Source organism: Balaenoptera borealis (assembly GCF_965194805.1).
Source record: "Balaenoptera borealis genome assembly, chromosome: 3".
Classification (NCBI taxonomy): domain Eukaryota; kingdom Metazoa; phylum Chordata; class Mammalia; order Artiodactyla; family Balaenopteridae; genus Balaenoptera; species Balaenoptera borealis.
In genome coordinates, this window is record NC_138866.1 from 180,185,020 (window position 1) to 180,201,260 (window position 16,241).

At 38.8% G+C, this 16,241-nt stretch overlaps 1 protein-coding gene across 2 annotated transcripts in view; it reads right to left on the minus strand.

The window, feature by feature from the left end:
• The window catches only part of ST8SIA6 (ST8 alpha-N-acetyl-neuraminide alpha-2,8-sialyltransferase 6), a 261,570-nt gene extending 245,329 nt beyond the window's left edge, over positions 1 to 16,241 (minus strand). For both annotated transcript variants that reach the window (XM_082385522.1, XM_082385521.1), the window contains exon 1: positions 12,687 to 16,241. In XM_082385522.1, the coding sequence (XP_082241648.1) occupies positions 12,687 to 13,207 (521 nt within the window). In that variant the 5' untranslated portion in view covers positions 13,208 to 16,241. The remainder of the gene's footprint in view (positions 1 to 12,686) is intronic.

Consider the following 16,241-nt stretch of genomic DNA (forward strand, 5'->3'; position numbering starts at 1 on the left):
TGTTGCAAAATTACTGTGCATAACTTAAGTTAAATTTCTCAATTGTTATTAGAGATTGTAAGGACATTTGTTTACCCTCAAAGCCTATATAGTAGATTCCATTATCATGTCTGTTCATTTGGCTCTTACTCATATAAAATTACCAGGAAGTTTCACTGCGGCTTGTGAATTTGGCTAAATTTTCAATGAGGTAACTAAGAGGATTACTGGACATCCACATAATGAAGCATTACATAAGAGACTACTAAAAGCAACTATATACCAATAAAATGGACAACCTAGAAGAAATGAACAAATTCTTAGAAAGGTACAATCTCCCCATACTGAATCAGGAGGAAATAGAAAATATGAACAGACCAATTACAAGTACTGAAATTGAATCTGTGACTTAAAAACTCCCAACCAACAAAAGCCCAGGACCAATGGTTTCACAGGTGAATTCTACCAAACAGAGAAGATTTAACAACACCTGTCCTTCTGAAACTACTCCAAAAAATTTCAGAGAAAGGAACACTCCCAAATTCATTCTATGAGGCCACCATCACATTGATACCAAAACCAGACAAAGATACCACAAAAAAAGAAAATTACAGGCCAATATCACTGATGAACATAGACCCAAACGTCCTCAACAAAATACTAGCAAACCTAATGCAACAATACATTTAAAGGACCACACACCATGATCAAACGAGATCTATCCCAAGGATGCAAGGATTTTTCAATATCCGCAAATTAATCAGTGTGATACAACACATTAACAAACTGAAGAACAAAAACCATATGATCATCTCAATAGATGCAGAAAAAGCTTTTGACAAAATTCAACATCTGTAAATGATAAAAACTGTCCAGAAAGTGGGCATAGACGGAACCTACCTCAACATAATAAAGGCCATATATGACAAACCCACAGCTAACATCATCCTCAACAGTGAAAAACTGAAGGCATTTCCTCTAAGATCAGGAAAAAGACAAGAATGTCCACTCTCGCCACTTTTACTCAACATAGTTTTGGAAGTCCTATCTGCATCAATCAGAGAAAAAAAAGAAATAAAAGGACTCTAAATTGGAAAAGAAGTAAAACTGTCACTGTTTCCAGATGACATGATGCTATACATGGAAAATCCTAAAGACTCTACCAGAAAACTACTAGAGCCCATCAATGAATTCAGTAAAGTTGGAGAATACAAAATTAATACAGTAAGTCCCCTACATACGAACCTTCAAGTTGCGAACTTTCAAAGATGCAAACCTGCCTTCGCATGTCCAATCACGTAAGTTAGTTCACATGTCTGGCGTACACTGTCATGTGCGTGCATCCTCTACAAGTGGCTGTGCTTTTGTGTACTTTACTGTACGGTACTGTATAGAGTAAAGTAGTACAGTATGTTTATTTCAAGCTCAGGATGTCTGGAAGCAAGCGTAAAAGCAGCAGTGATGTAGCTGGTACTGCTAAGAAGCACCAAGCAATAACAATGGAAACAAAAGTGAAAATAATTGAGACAGTGGAGCGAGGTGAAAAGATGGTAGACATCACTCATTCTTATAACACTGAACTCCTTGCTGTGCAGCACGAGGAGCTTACTAATGAAGACCTGATGGAATTGGAGGCCCAGAGTAAGGACGGAGACAAGAGGAAGAAGAAGTAACTGAAGAACCAAAGAGATTCGCAACGCAGGAAATGCCAAGGGGATTTTCTTTATTTGAGGAGACACTGTTAGTTTTTGAGGCACAGGACCTGAACATAGAATGGTACACGAAGGTTTCAGCAGCCACTCAGAATGCAATCCAGTGCTACCATGTCATCTATGATGAGAAAAAAAGAGCTACTGACCAGACATCACTGGATCATTTTTTCAAGAGGGTAGGTAGAATTCAGTCCAGCAAGGAACCAGAACCTGTGCCATTAATGTCAGGCGTGAGGGAAATTGCAGCTTGCCCTCCATCTCCTATTGCTGACAATCCTTCAGCTCTGCCATCTTCCATGTTCTCCCCCTCCTCCAGTCAGTAACTCTTCTTTCCTGTTCACTTGATGCCAGGCCCTGTATGCCAGCTGTTGTACTGGACTACTGTACATTTCAAGGTACTATACTGTAAGATTTAAAATGTTTTCTTTATTTTTTGTGTTTGTTGTCTTTTATGTATTATTTGTGTGAAAAATATGATAAACCTATTACAGTACAGTACCCTATAGCCGATTGTGTTAGTTGGGTACCTAGGCTAACTTTGTTGGACTTACGAACAAATTGGACTTATGAACGAGCTCTCGGAACGGAACTCGTTCATATGTAGGGGACTTACTGTACACAGAAATGTGTTGCATTTCTAAATACTAACAATAAAAAAAAATCAGAAAGAGAAATTAAGGAAACAATCCCATTTACCATCACATCAAAGAGAATAAAATACCTAGGAATAAACCTACCTAAGGAGGCAAAAGACCTGTACTCTGAAAACTATAAGATGCTGATGAAAGAAATCAAAGATGACACAAATAGACTGAAAGATACACTATGTTCTCGGATTGGAAGAATCAATATTGTCAAAATGACTATACTACCCAAGGGAATCTACAAATTCAATGCAATCATTATCAAATTACCAATGGCACTTTCCACAGAACTAGAACAAATAATTTAAAAATTTGTATGGAAACACAAAAGACCCCTAATAGCAAAAGCAATCTTGAGAAAGAAAAACAGAGCTGGAGGAATCAGGCTCCCTGACTTCAGACTATATTACAAAGCTACAGTCATCAAAACAGTATGCTACTGGCACAAAAACAGACACACAGATCAATGGAACAGGATAGAAAGCCCAGAGATAAACCCACGTACTTACTTATGGTCAGTTAATCTACAACAAAGGAGGCAAGAATATACAATAGAGAAAAGATAATCTCTTCAATAAGTGGTGCTGGGAAAACGGTTAGCTACGTGTAAAAGTATGAAAGGAGAACATTCTTTAACACCATATACAAAAATAAACTCAAAATGGATTAAAGACCTAAATCTAAGAAGGGATACTATAAAACTCCTTAGAGGAAAACAGGCAGAACACTCTTTCACATAAATCACAGCAATATCTTTTTGGTTCCGGATCCTGCATTAATGAAAATAAACATATGGGACCTAATTAAACTTAAAAGCTCTTGCACACCAAAAGAAACCATAAGCAAAATGAAAAGACAACCTACAGAATGGGAGAAAATATTTGCCACTGATGCAACCAACAAGGGATTATTCTCCAAACTATACAAACAGCTCATACAACTCAATATAAAAAAAAAACAAACAACCCAATCAAAAAATGGGCAGAAGATCTAAATACACGTTTCTCCAAAGATATATACAGATGGCCAAAACGGCACATAAAATGTTGCTCAACACAGCTAATTGCTACAGAAATGCAAATCAAAACTACAATGAGGTATCAATTCACACCAGTCAGAATGGCCATAATCAAAATGTCTACAAATAATAAATGCTGGAGAGGGTGTGGAGAGAAAGGAACCCTCCTACACTGTTGGTGGAAATGTAAATTGGTGCAGCCATCATGGAGAACAGTATGAAGGTTGCTTAAAAAGCTAAAAATAGAGCTACCATATGATCCTGCAATCCCACTCCTGGGCATATATCCAGAGAAAACCATAATTTAAAAAGATACATGCAACCCAATGTTCTTTGCAGTACTATTTACAATAACTGGGACATGGAAGCAACCTAAATGTCCATCTACAGAGGAATGGATAAAGATGTGGTATGTATATATATATATATACAATGAAATATTACTCAGCCATAAAAAAGATTGAAATAATGTCATTTATTCAGGTCCAAAATGGATGGACCTACAGACTATCAAACTAACTGAAGTAAACCAGACAAATACCATATGATATTGCTTATATGTGGAATCTAAAAAAAATGATACAAATGAACTTATATACAAAACAGAAACAGACCCACAGATATAGAAAACAAACTTATGGTTACCAAAGGGGAAAGGGGAGGGGGGGATAAATCAGGAGTTTGGGATTAACATACATACACTACTGTATATAAAATAAATAAACAACAAGGACCTACTGTATAGCACAGGGAACTATACTCAATATTTTGTAACAACGTATAAGGAAAAAGAATCTGAAAAAATATATATGTATGTATAACTGAGTCATTTTCCTGTACACCTGAAACTAATACAACATTGTAAATAACTACACTTAAATAAAAAATTTTAAAACATGTAAAATAAGACAAATCCTTTTTTCAAATAACATCTTTTCAACTGTTTGAAGAGAGCTGGAATATGACTTATGGGTCTTCCCTTCCTTTGTTCTTTTCACTGTTCTCAACTTGACTTATTGACTTTATTCTAGAATTATAGAATAAACCAGAGCAAATACTTCCCCTTTTCATTGAGGTGTGAATACATTCAGTAAAGAATGTTAAATGTTCAACTCAATGAAGGATTACATCTTTTTATATTACTTAATCATCACCCAGATAAAGATACAAAAACATTTCCAGCACATGAGATGCTCTTTTATTCCCTTCCCAATAAACAAGCACTCCCAGCAGCTATTCCCTCTAGCTCAGCACAGAGTGGGTAGACAAAAATACCCAGTTCCTAGTTTCTCCCTGATATGGTCTAAACCACACATTTAACCTCCTGAAATATCCAGCTGCTGCTTGAAGCTCGGGCTTCCAATTAGCCTGATTGGGGAGCTAAAGGGGCAGGCAATTAGAGGTCCTCCAAGAGCCTGAATGGGTATGTGGGCATCTCTCATGCCTTTGGGGCACTGATGAGTCTTGGTACATCCTATTCTTCCGGGAGCCATTAAAAATAAAGACAGCAGCTTGGACAAATACAAAGGTGTAAGATGTAACCAGGAGGTTGGGCTGGGCTGATTGGAGAAGTTCAACACCTACATGAGGGCAGACTACCAAGACTGCGAGGGCAGACGGTTTTGTTTAATGTGAAGAAAGCAACACAGAGAGAAAAGGAAAGTGAAGAAACAGGAGAATATGTTCCCAACAGAAGAATAAGTCTCCAGAAACTGATCTTAATGAAAGGGAGATAAGTGATTTATCTGACAGAGCATTCAAAATAACAGTCATGATGTTGCTACTGAAGTCAGGAGAGCAGAGCATGAACAAAGTGAGAATTTTAACAAAGAAACAGAAGATATTAAAAGGTACAAAACAGAAGATATTAAAAGGTACCAAACAGAAATCAGAGCACTGAAGAACACAATAACTGAACTGAAAAATTCAACAGAGAGATTTAACAGCGGTCTCGATCAAATGGAAGACAGGATCACCATATCTGAAGGTATGTCAGTGGACATACAAATCAATTAGAGGAGCAAAAGGAAAGGGAATGAAAAGGCGTGAAGGTAGCTTAAGGGACTTATGGAACACCATAGATGTTATTCTCACCAGATTTTTCTTTCATTTTGTTTCATCCAAGCCTTCAGAAAGGTGGCACATTTTAAACTTAAGTAACAACATTTCCACGTTCTATTGCAAAACTGCTACATGGCTTTTAAAGACACTAAACCATATAATACATTAAATCTATTTATCAAAATGATAAATGAGTAGAAATGCATTTAAAACACATCATTAAGAGTTTTCTGGAAAAGCATTGGGCAATATTATTCCCTAGGAAGTAATGAACTAAAAATGAAAACAAACTTAATACTAATAACTTTAATTTGCATAATGCCTAATAAAAAGTGCTTTCAAAATGCCTGAAGGAAGGTCTGTGAAGCACACAGAAGTAGTAGAAACTACACTACTTGTTAAATTAAACGCTAGGGAATATGATTTTTATTCCGTTGGTCCACATGCCTTAACCTTTAACTGTCTTCGTATCCTCAGATGTTCAAGAGGAATAATGTTAATGACCTATTGCATTTGGTCATGATGAAGAAAAACTTAAGACTATGTACTCTAAATCACATGATGAATATAAATTACTATCTGATTAATAATGAATGATTCACAGCCAGGTTCCTATCCATGTCCTGACATCTGAAGGTTCCAAAACTACCTTGAAGGAGCCATTTGGTACCTTAAAGAGAATAGCAAAATAACTCAAAAGTGTGAAGTTGCAAACTCCATTATTTTAAGAGCATGATTCTAATAGAGCAGCACAAAATAAACCCTAACCTTTCCCTTTCCATGCCACAGCTGTCACCTTAGCTTTGACCATGACTGTTAATTTAGTCGATGACTACTTCAATTCCAGCTGAGCAAAAGAAACTGTCGTTCATTAAAATCCATTTCTCAGTTCAAACAACTACCAGCCATACAAGCTGTCCCTGCAATTAAGGAAATGTAAAGTGATCCCCCGCAGAGAGGAAGGAAGTCAAGTCAGAAGCTAGGCCAACAAATCATTTTCTCCTTACAGCTTCCCAGAAAAGCTTTGGCAGGGGACATGACCAGACCATGAACCAGAATAAATAGGTGAAGGTTAGTTTGTATCATGCCTGTATATATTCACCACACAAAAGAATTCTTTTTCCCTGGACTGCACTGAATTCTGGATTCTGTCCAGATTCCATACACTCTCACTAATTCTGCTACAATCATGTTTTATATTATCAAGAAATCTGGAGAGTCTTAAGAATGATCACAATATTCGGTAGATCAAGTCTACACTGCTTTCCTTCTGAATTGCCTTCATTATAAATTTAAATAAGCCTCAGGCAGTTATAATTCTACTTCTCAATGCATTCTCATAAATGAACCATCAATTTATTTGCACTTGAAGTAATTCTTTTTTTGCCTTTCAGCCTAAGAAAATATGAATTCTGCACACAATTATTGCAGTGTTTATTCAAACAGTCATTTATCCCATGTCTTCCTGAAAAACAAAATTATTGCATTAAACATCACCCTGCTACTTTCCTGATAGCATTTTTGCATGTCCTTAATCTGAATACCTTTCTAGGTTGTTTGCTTGATTTGTTTTAGGGAAAATATGAGAACCTGAATTTAGTTCATTGCCATGAATGACTCATTTGGAAGCCTTGTTTAAATCAGATATTAATAATCAAATACAAAGTTAATGCTCTATCAAGTCTGACAATTCAGAAGCTGCTTGGAATCCACGAACTCAACAGAGAAACGTGGGCTAATTATTGCATGAACCCCAAACAATTTACCAGCTCGCTAGTTCTAGCCCAACCACCACAATTTATCACCACCTCCTTTGTCCTTCCTCACGTCTCCCTCTTTCTGACACAGACATACCCACACACAGACACTTACACCCATACTCAGCCATTATTTGAGAGATTTAAGTCAACCTAATAACAAAATTATATGCAGAAAATTAAGTGGTTGATTTCTCCTTTCATCACACACATCGTCTCCCCATCTCTGGAATATCTTTCAACTACCTATTGTGCAGAGTTGACACAGAGATAAATACGCAAACCAACGGGATAAAACACAAAGTCTCAAACAGATCCCACTATACATGGATTTCTGTGGTTATGAATTTTAGAGTGAAACATCGCAAAGGGAAATAGAGGGACTTCCCTGGTGGTGCAGTGGTTGAGAATCCACCTGCCAATGCAGGGGACACGGGTTCGAGCCCTGGTCTGGGAAGATCCCACATGCCGCGGAGCAACTAAGCCCATGCGCCACAACTACTGAGCCCACGTGCCACAACTACTGAACCCCAAGCGCCTAGAGCCCGTGCTCTGCAACAAGAGAAGCCACTGCAATAAGCACGCGCACCGCAATGAAGAGTAGCCACCGCTTGCTGCAACTAGAGAAAGCCCGTGCGCAGCAATGAAGACCCAGCACAGCCAAAACAAAAAACAGAGACCAAAAAACAAAGGGAAATAGAAACAGCTTGTGTACACAAAAGCACTTGTGTCCACGGGGAGTGGGGTATGGGCAACCTACAATCACAAGACAGTAGAGAGGAAAAGAAATTGCAGCAAAATGAATAGACAAAGATAAATGTCTCTACCAGATAAACAGCTCTTTCAAATTTATAAAGAAAACATCAAGCATTTTATAGATGCAAACAGTGAAAAAATGTTCATCTTAGAAGACAACTCTAAAATATTGGGTTGGCCAAAAAGTTTGTTCAGTTAGTGAAGCCATTGTTCAATAAAATTCTTGGTGAAAATGAAAAATGTCTCTTATTTTCACTTAAAACTGAGTGCACTTTTTGGCCAACCCAATACCATTTTACACCTAGTAAGTTAGTTTCAGGAAACGTTTTACAAATGCTGGTGAGACTGGAATAAAAGGGTAAAGTTAATAGCATTGAAAATTAGTATATACAGATGGCCAAAAAGCACATGAAAAGATGCTCAACATCATTAATTATTAGAGAAATGCACATCAAAACTACAATGAGGTATCACCTCACACCGGTCAGAATGGGCAGCATCAAAAAATCTACAAACAATAAATGCTGGAGAGGGTGTGGAGAAAAAGGAACCCTCTTGCACTGGTGGTGGGAATGTAAATTGATACAGCCACTATGCAGAACAGTATGGAGGTTCCTTAAAAACCAAAAAATAGAACTACCATATGACCCAGCAATCCCACTCCTGAGCATATACCTGGAGAAAACCATAATTCAAAAAGATACATGCACCCCAATGTTCACTGCAGCACTATTTACAATAGCCAGGACATGGAAGCAACCTAAATGTCCAATGACAGAGGAATGGATAAAGAAGATGTGGTACATATATACAATGGAATATTACTCAGCAACAGAAAAGAACAAAATAATGCCATTTGCAGCAACATGGATGAACCTAGAGACTGCCATTCTGAGTGAAGTAAGTCAGACACAGAAAGACAAATATCATATATCGCTTATGAATCTAAAAAAAAGGGGGTACAAATGAACTTATTTACAAAACAGAAGTAGAGTCACAGATGTAGAAAAAAAACTTATGGTTACCAGGGGATAAGGGTGGGGGAGGGATAAATTGGGAGATTGGCATTGACATATAGACACTACTATATATAAAATAGATAACTAATAAGAACCTTCTGTATAGCACAGGGAACTCTACACAATACTCTGTAATGGCTGATATGGGAAAAGAATCCAAAAAAAAGAGTGGATATATGTATACATATAACAAATTCAGTTTGCTGTATACCTGAAACTAATACAACATTGTAAATCAACTATACTCCAATAAAATTTTTTTTTAAAATTAGTATAAACATCTAAAAGCAACACAACAAAAAAATGCATCCAGAATTATTAAAACATTCATACTATTGAATCCAGTAATGTAACTGATTGATATTTATTCCAAGGAAATAATACAATAGAAGAAAAAACTATCTGCTGAAATGTGTTCACTTCAGAATTATTTATACAATAATGCAATTGCATAATTATAAGAAAACAATTTAAGCGATGAAAATATTACCTGTTAGAATCTGCTCACTGCAGCCTTATTTATAAAGGTGGAGGAAGAAGGCTTAGAATCAAATCAAATTAATATCCAAAAAAAGAGAAATTACATAAATAATATCAGTTCCATGAAATACGATATAGCTGTTTTAAATAATTATAACTGCTATACATAAATCTGAAAATTACATAAGTAAAAAATTACAAACATTTTTCATAAAATAAGTAAAAAATTACAAATATTCTTTTTAAAATTACAAATGTAAGTAAAAGATTGCAAATATATTAAAATATAGAGTGGAATTATGGGCTTTTTTCCCTTCAAATTTTCTTTGAATTTAAAAATATTTATTATTTTTTTATTTCTATTTTTTGAGCTTAATGGTTTTTAAAATTTATTTAAGGGGAACGTTAATAGTTTTTGGTTATACAACAGCTATGTCTACTGAGCAGTATCCTGGGTTTTGAGATTCTAATAAAACTGTCTTAGGTATATTTCTTTCATGCTGTGAGGGAAATGCAAATTAAAACCACAGTGTGTATTGTATTCACCTACAATAAATGGTTATAATCAAAAACAAACAAATAAAAATGCTGGTAACAATGAGAAAGAGATCCCTTACACATTGCTTGTGGAAATGTAAACTGGTACAGACAATATGTACAGTAGTTTGGCATTTCCTCAAAAAGATAAAAATATAATTACAGTTTGCTCAAGAACTCCATTCCTAGATATGTGCCACAAAGAACTGAAAACAGGTGTTCAAACAAAAACTCGTGCACGAATATTCATAGCAGCATGGTTGACATTGGCCCAATGGTAGAAACAATTTGAATAGCCATCAGTGGGTGAATGGATAAGCAAAAGAGGGCAGATCTATAAACTTCCATATTACTCCACATATACAGAAATAGAGTAAAATGGTGCAGCAGCTATGGAAAACAATATGGCAGTTCGTCAAAAACTTAAACAAATTAACGTATGATTGTCAATTCCACTTCAGGGGATGTACCCAAAAGTTTTGAAAGTAGGGAGTGAAATAGATGTTTGTACACCCATATTCACAGCAGCATTTCTCACACCGGCCAAAAGGTGGAAGCAACCCAAGTGTTCATGGACAGATGAATCAATAAACAAAATGTGATATATACACAATGGGATATTATTCAGCCCTAAAAACTATGGAAAGTCAGACACATGCTACAACATGTATAAGCCTTAAAGTCATTATGCTAAGTGAAATAACCTGGTCACAAAAAGATGACTATTATGATTCCACTTCTATGAGGTATCCTCCAGAGAAGTGAAACTCAGAGACAGAAGGTAGAATGTGGTTGACAAGGGTTGAACAGAGTCAGTGTTTAATGGATGCAGTTTCATTGGGAAAAAATGAAAAAGTACAAGAGATGGATGGTGAGGATATTTGTACAACAATGTTAATGTAATGAATGTCACAGAGCTATATACTTTAAATGGTTTACATGGTAAATGTTATGCTCGATAAATTTAATCACCATGGAAAATGTGAATGAAGTACTGATACATGTTACAACATGCATGAACATGGAAAACATCCTGAGGGAAAGAAGCCATACAGACAAGGTCACCCAGATCATACTCATCTTGTATGCTTTAAACCCATCAAGGTTGTGAAAATGAGGGAAAGTCTCAAGAACACTTCCAGAAAAAGAAAACTGGATCAGAATGGAAAAAGACATTTTCATGCTCTGGGGCAGGTGGTAAAAATGGAAGTGGGCCTGTGGTTTGGATTAGAAGGTGTAAACCATAATGATTTCTCATTTGGGGTTATGTGGGTGTTCCCTGGGAGAGTGTCCCTTTTTGGGGGTAAAACACAATGGAAGGTGTCATTTAAATTGGCATAGGTGGTAAGTTAATGATGACCAGGGAATCTGAACTTATAGATAAAGAGTACATTGTACTTCTACAGCAAGTTTTCTATATGTTTGAAATTATTAGTAAGTAAATAACTTTTGAAAACAAACATGTCAATACCAGGCCAGAAAAGTAGGTAAGACATCAAACTTCATGACAGGGGCCAAGTCCTACACAGATTCAGTTCACCCCAAATGGTTAAGCTAATTACTCTTGTAGGAATCCACATATAATCTTTCCACAGTACCTCTTAATAATACTAGTAGTCACTATGTCTTGGGTGTTGTGGATGAACTGGGATACAGTAGAAACAATGGGATTTTTTAATTAAAATTTTCCACATCAAATCACCAAAAGGTAGAAGTAATACATGAATTGAGTAAAGTTGCATGATACAAAAGCAATACACAAAAATCAGTTGCATTTCTATACACTAAGAAGGAAGTAGAAGTATCAGAAAAATTCAGAAAACAGTCCCATTCACAACTGCATTGAAAAGAACAAAATACCCAGGTGTAAATTTAAACAATGAAGTGAAACACCTGCACAATGCAAGCTGTAAGACACTCATAAAGAAACTGAAAGAAGAAATATTCTGTGATCAGGCACTGGAAGAATACTGTTAAAACGTTCATGCAGCCAAAGCAGTGTACACATTCAATTCAATCGCTAACGCAATTTAAATGGCATTTTTCACAGAAACAGAACAAACAACCCTATCATTTGTGTGGAACCAAAACAGACCCCAAATAGCCAAAGCAATCCTAAGAAAAGAGAGCACAGCTGGAGTCAACCCGGTCCCAGACTTCAAACTACACTAGGAAGCTACAGGAACCAAAACAGTGTGGAATGGGCACAAAAACAGGCACCAGAGGAACAGAACAGAGAACTCAGAAATAATCCCACGTGGATGTGGTCAATTTATGACAAAGCTGCCAAGGACATTCACTGTGGAAAGTCCCTTCAAAAAATGTCGGGTACTTCCCTGCTGGTGCAGTGGGTAAGACTCCTCGCTCCCAACGCCGGGGGCCGGGGTTCGATCCCTGGTCAGGAAACTAGATCCCACGTGCACGCCACAACTGAGAGTTCACATGCCACAACTAAGGAGCCCACATGCCGCAACTAAGGAGCCCACCTGCCACAACTAAGACCGGGTGCAGCCGAATAAACGAATATTTTTTTAAAAAATGATACCAAGGAAACTAGATACCACATACCAAAGAGAGACACTGGAAACTGTCTACACCACACACAGAACTACCTGAAATCCACACTTTTCCACATCAAGCCCTTCCTCTGTGGGCTCCTCTGAAAACGGTCCCCCCTCACCCGTCAGCCGCATACAGGAAGCTTCTCCCCATGTTTTCTTCACCTTTCACTCCCATGGCGGCACCTCCCAGCAGGTCCTGAAGACACTGGGGTCCTGTCTGCGTGGACGGGGCCCAGTGTTTCGCAGAAGCTGAAGCCCCAGCGTGTCCACAGGAGACCGACCTCCCGTCTGCGTCCACTCCGCCAGGCACGGTCAATCCCGGGAAGCCAAGCCAAAGCGCTGGCCCATCCCAGATCCAGGTCAAGCACAGGTGTGAGGCTAACGGGCCCCGCAGGAGGCCACTTGTTATTAAGAGACCCCGGGAGAAGCCGCCACGGGCGCTGTGGACGCCTTGGCGCAGGCGGGCTCCGCTCTCCCGCCTCCGGCCTCGGGGCGGGGCTGCCACGGGCGGCGTGGGGTCGCCCCGCCCTCCCCGCGGGCGCCGCTGGCGGGAGTGGACGCCCCGCCCGCAGTTCCGGCTCCGCGGGAACCCGGGCTCCAGCCCCCGCGCTGGGGGCGGGGCCGCCAAAAACATTTTTTGAAAATAAAAACGAAGGCCCTTTGGTAAATAGGCACCAGCCCATAGGCACCTTACAATGAAAGCAAGTCTGTGGTGTGTCTGCTTCTTTGAGAAATAAGGAAGTTCTTCACCAGCTTGTTTCCTTTACCTCCAGGGCACCGGCATCCTTCATTTGCTTTGGCTTCATGACCAAGTCTTTGCCAGTGGAACATCTGTGAATGCCACGGCCACGTCTGGCCCGTAAAACTTGCTACACGCGAATCTGTGTGTCTCTCCTGCTGTGCTAGCTGGGTACAGACAGGCACGTTGGTCTTGGGAGTCATACGTAAAACCTGGCCCAGGCAAGGGCTGGAAGGAGGCTGGGTCCCCAAGTCACTGTTTGGAGAGAGCTGCACACCAATCCGTTTTTTGACTTTATGGTAAGTTGCTGAGACATTTGGATACACTAGTTAAGAGCTAGTTTTCCTCTCCTACCCCCTGACTTTTAGTTTGAGGATTTCGAATTAACTTTAGCAAGCAATTAGTAGGAAGTAAGCTGGACCTTTGTCAGGCAAAAATTCCAAGTTAGAACTCTGTAGCTCCCGTGCACATAACCCTGATTTTATTCTATTTCCATAAGGATGTTAATTAGACTTATTGTGTTGATCATTTTGCAGTTATACTTAGGCTGAATCATTATGTTATACACCTGAAAATAATATAATGTTATATGTCAATTATATTTCATTTTTTAAAAAAACTGTTCTACTTTCTTATCTGCCATGCCCCTTCTTATTTAAACTTTATCTTTTCATCTAAGCAAAAACTCATAGTTTTGGTGTCCAACTATCGTATCAATAAGCATTTGAAAATGCCCTACCCGATATCGTATGGAAGCAGGAGCATTATTTGTTGACTACTCCACAGCCAGTTACACCGGGAGGGTGTTTGGTAGACATTGGTAACCTGTCTAGCAGCCAAAAAGAAGGTCAAGAGCAAGGAAAAGGAAGTCTGAGAGCTTATGGCCGTGAATTGCATTCATGTGTCAAAACTCAGTCCCTGTGTCTCTCTTTTTTTGTATTCCCGTAAAACTTTATTTTACAAAAACAGGGCTCAATCTGGCCTAAAGGCAGTAGTTTGCCAACCTAGAGCATACTGAGAGAATGATGGTATGTGATGAAACCGATGAGATAGGTACAACATTCTTATGAGGCTGATGTTAATTTCTCCATTTTATGGATGTGGAAATTGTGGTTCAGAGACATGAAGTAACTTGCCCAACGTCACCCAGCTCATAGTTGGTAGACCCATAATATAAAAAAAGAAAAGAAGGGAGGGACATGATCTTTGGAGTCAAACAGATTGCTTTTATATCATGGATCTACCAACTATCAGCTGGGTGACCTTGGGCAAGTTACTTCATGTCCCTGTGTCTCTTATGGTTCAAAGAGTTTAAAAGTCAACGTGGTTCAGAAAATTTCGAGGGTTCAAAGGCTTTGGAGAGAAGGCTAAAAAGAGTGGTCTGATTTCTTAGCACTGCCACCAGATTGAATTGTCAGAGTATATTCTCCTCAGCAGGGGTGGTAACACTTAGAGACACATGCCACCACTGGCCGTCTCCTGCCCGTGCAGACATCACTCATGATCTTGGCACGATTCTGAGTCCCTGGCACAGAACCCCGGCAGCCACTAACCATCAATTAGTTGGTAGAACATGAGAGATTGCGGCACCTGCTCCAAAGGCTGGGAATTTTCTCTAAAAATCTTGCAGTTGTAGTTCCAGGCTGTTTGCCCTCAGACAGTGGGAGGGCCTTCTTGAGCTGACAAAATGATTTAAGTGCCTTGAAACAGGAGTACAGACTCAGAAATAGGAACTCTCAAAGAGAAAAGGGAAATACTTTCGAAATCTTAAAAACCACAAATTGTACCATTAACTTTACCTGATACAAATAAAACAGAAGTGTGTAAGTTTCTGTCTGTAATGAACTTATCAATTCAATTAATCAAAACTGATGTGTGATCAGAACCAAAGTATTATTTAGTCTTACACTTACTGTATAATACTTGAGAGATTTTTTAGAGAAAGTACTATTAAACAACACCCGGAATTAAATATAAACTTTAATACGACAACATGTATGCATTGTCTGACCCCCTCTTCCCTACAGGTCCCCTTTCTATCACGATGTGCCCCCATCAGAATGACCATCGTACATTTGTCTTGTGTCTCCTTCTATTTCGTAATCTAGGCTCTGCCTACACCTCCATCCTCATGTTCATCACCTCTCAGAAGATACCTGTGTACCAGCCGCACAGAACTACTTGGAGTTTCCCAAACTACCCCAGAACTGCACGCTTGAGGCTGCAGTCGCCTCTGCCTAGGACACCCCGTCCCGTCTTTTTCCATTTACATAAAATCCACCTAATCCAGCCCCAGCCTGGCCTCCTCTGCAGACTGTTTCCTGGGTTAGCTGCCCCTCTTCTGTGCTCCCCCTCACCCCACAAAGCACTTGACACACGCATTTTTAGTTGCAGGCTGACTTGTTTTTTCTTTTATTTAACAGACTGTAAGGCCCTTGAGGGTAGGAACAACCTTCCATCTTTCCATGCCCAGAGCATGGTGTTGGTATATAGATAGTTGTTTACGGAATTTTGTTACATGATTGCTTGAGTGAATTCTGAAGATCAGAGCTGTTTTGAAAAATGATGCCCAGATCACTCGTTAACCTAAGCCCACACCTCAGAGGTTTTTCGTTTGCTAGAACTCAGTGAAGTGGAATGGTTACCAAGATGTTGTAGATTTTGGATTTGTTAAGACTAGGCGCTTTTTTTTGCGATTACAATTTACCAGAAGTAGTTTACCAGAAATTTCTAACGAGGTGCTTCTCTTGACACATCAGATGCTATGTTATAGGTAAGTGTTAGCAATGGGAGCATCTAACCCCTATGTTCATAGCAGCACTATTCACAATAGCCAAGACATGGAAACAACCCAAATGTCCATCAACAGATGAATGGATAAAGATGTGGTACATATATACAATGAACTACTACTCAGCCATAAACAAGAATTAAATAATGCCATTTGCAGCAACATGGATGGACCTAGAGATTATCAC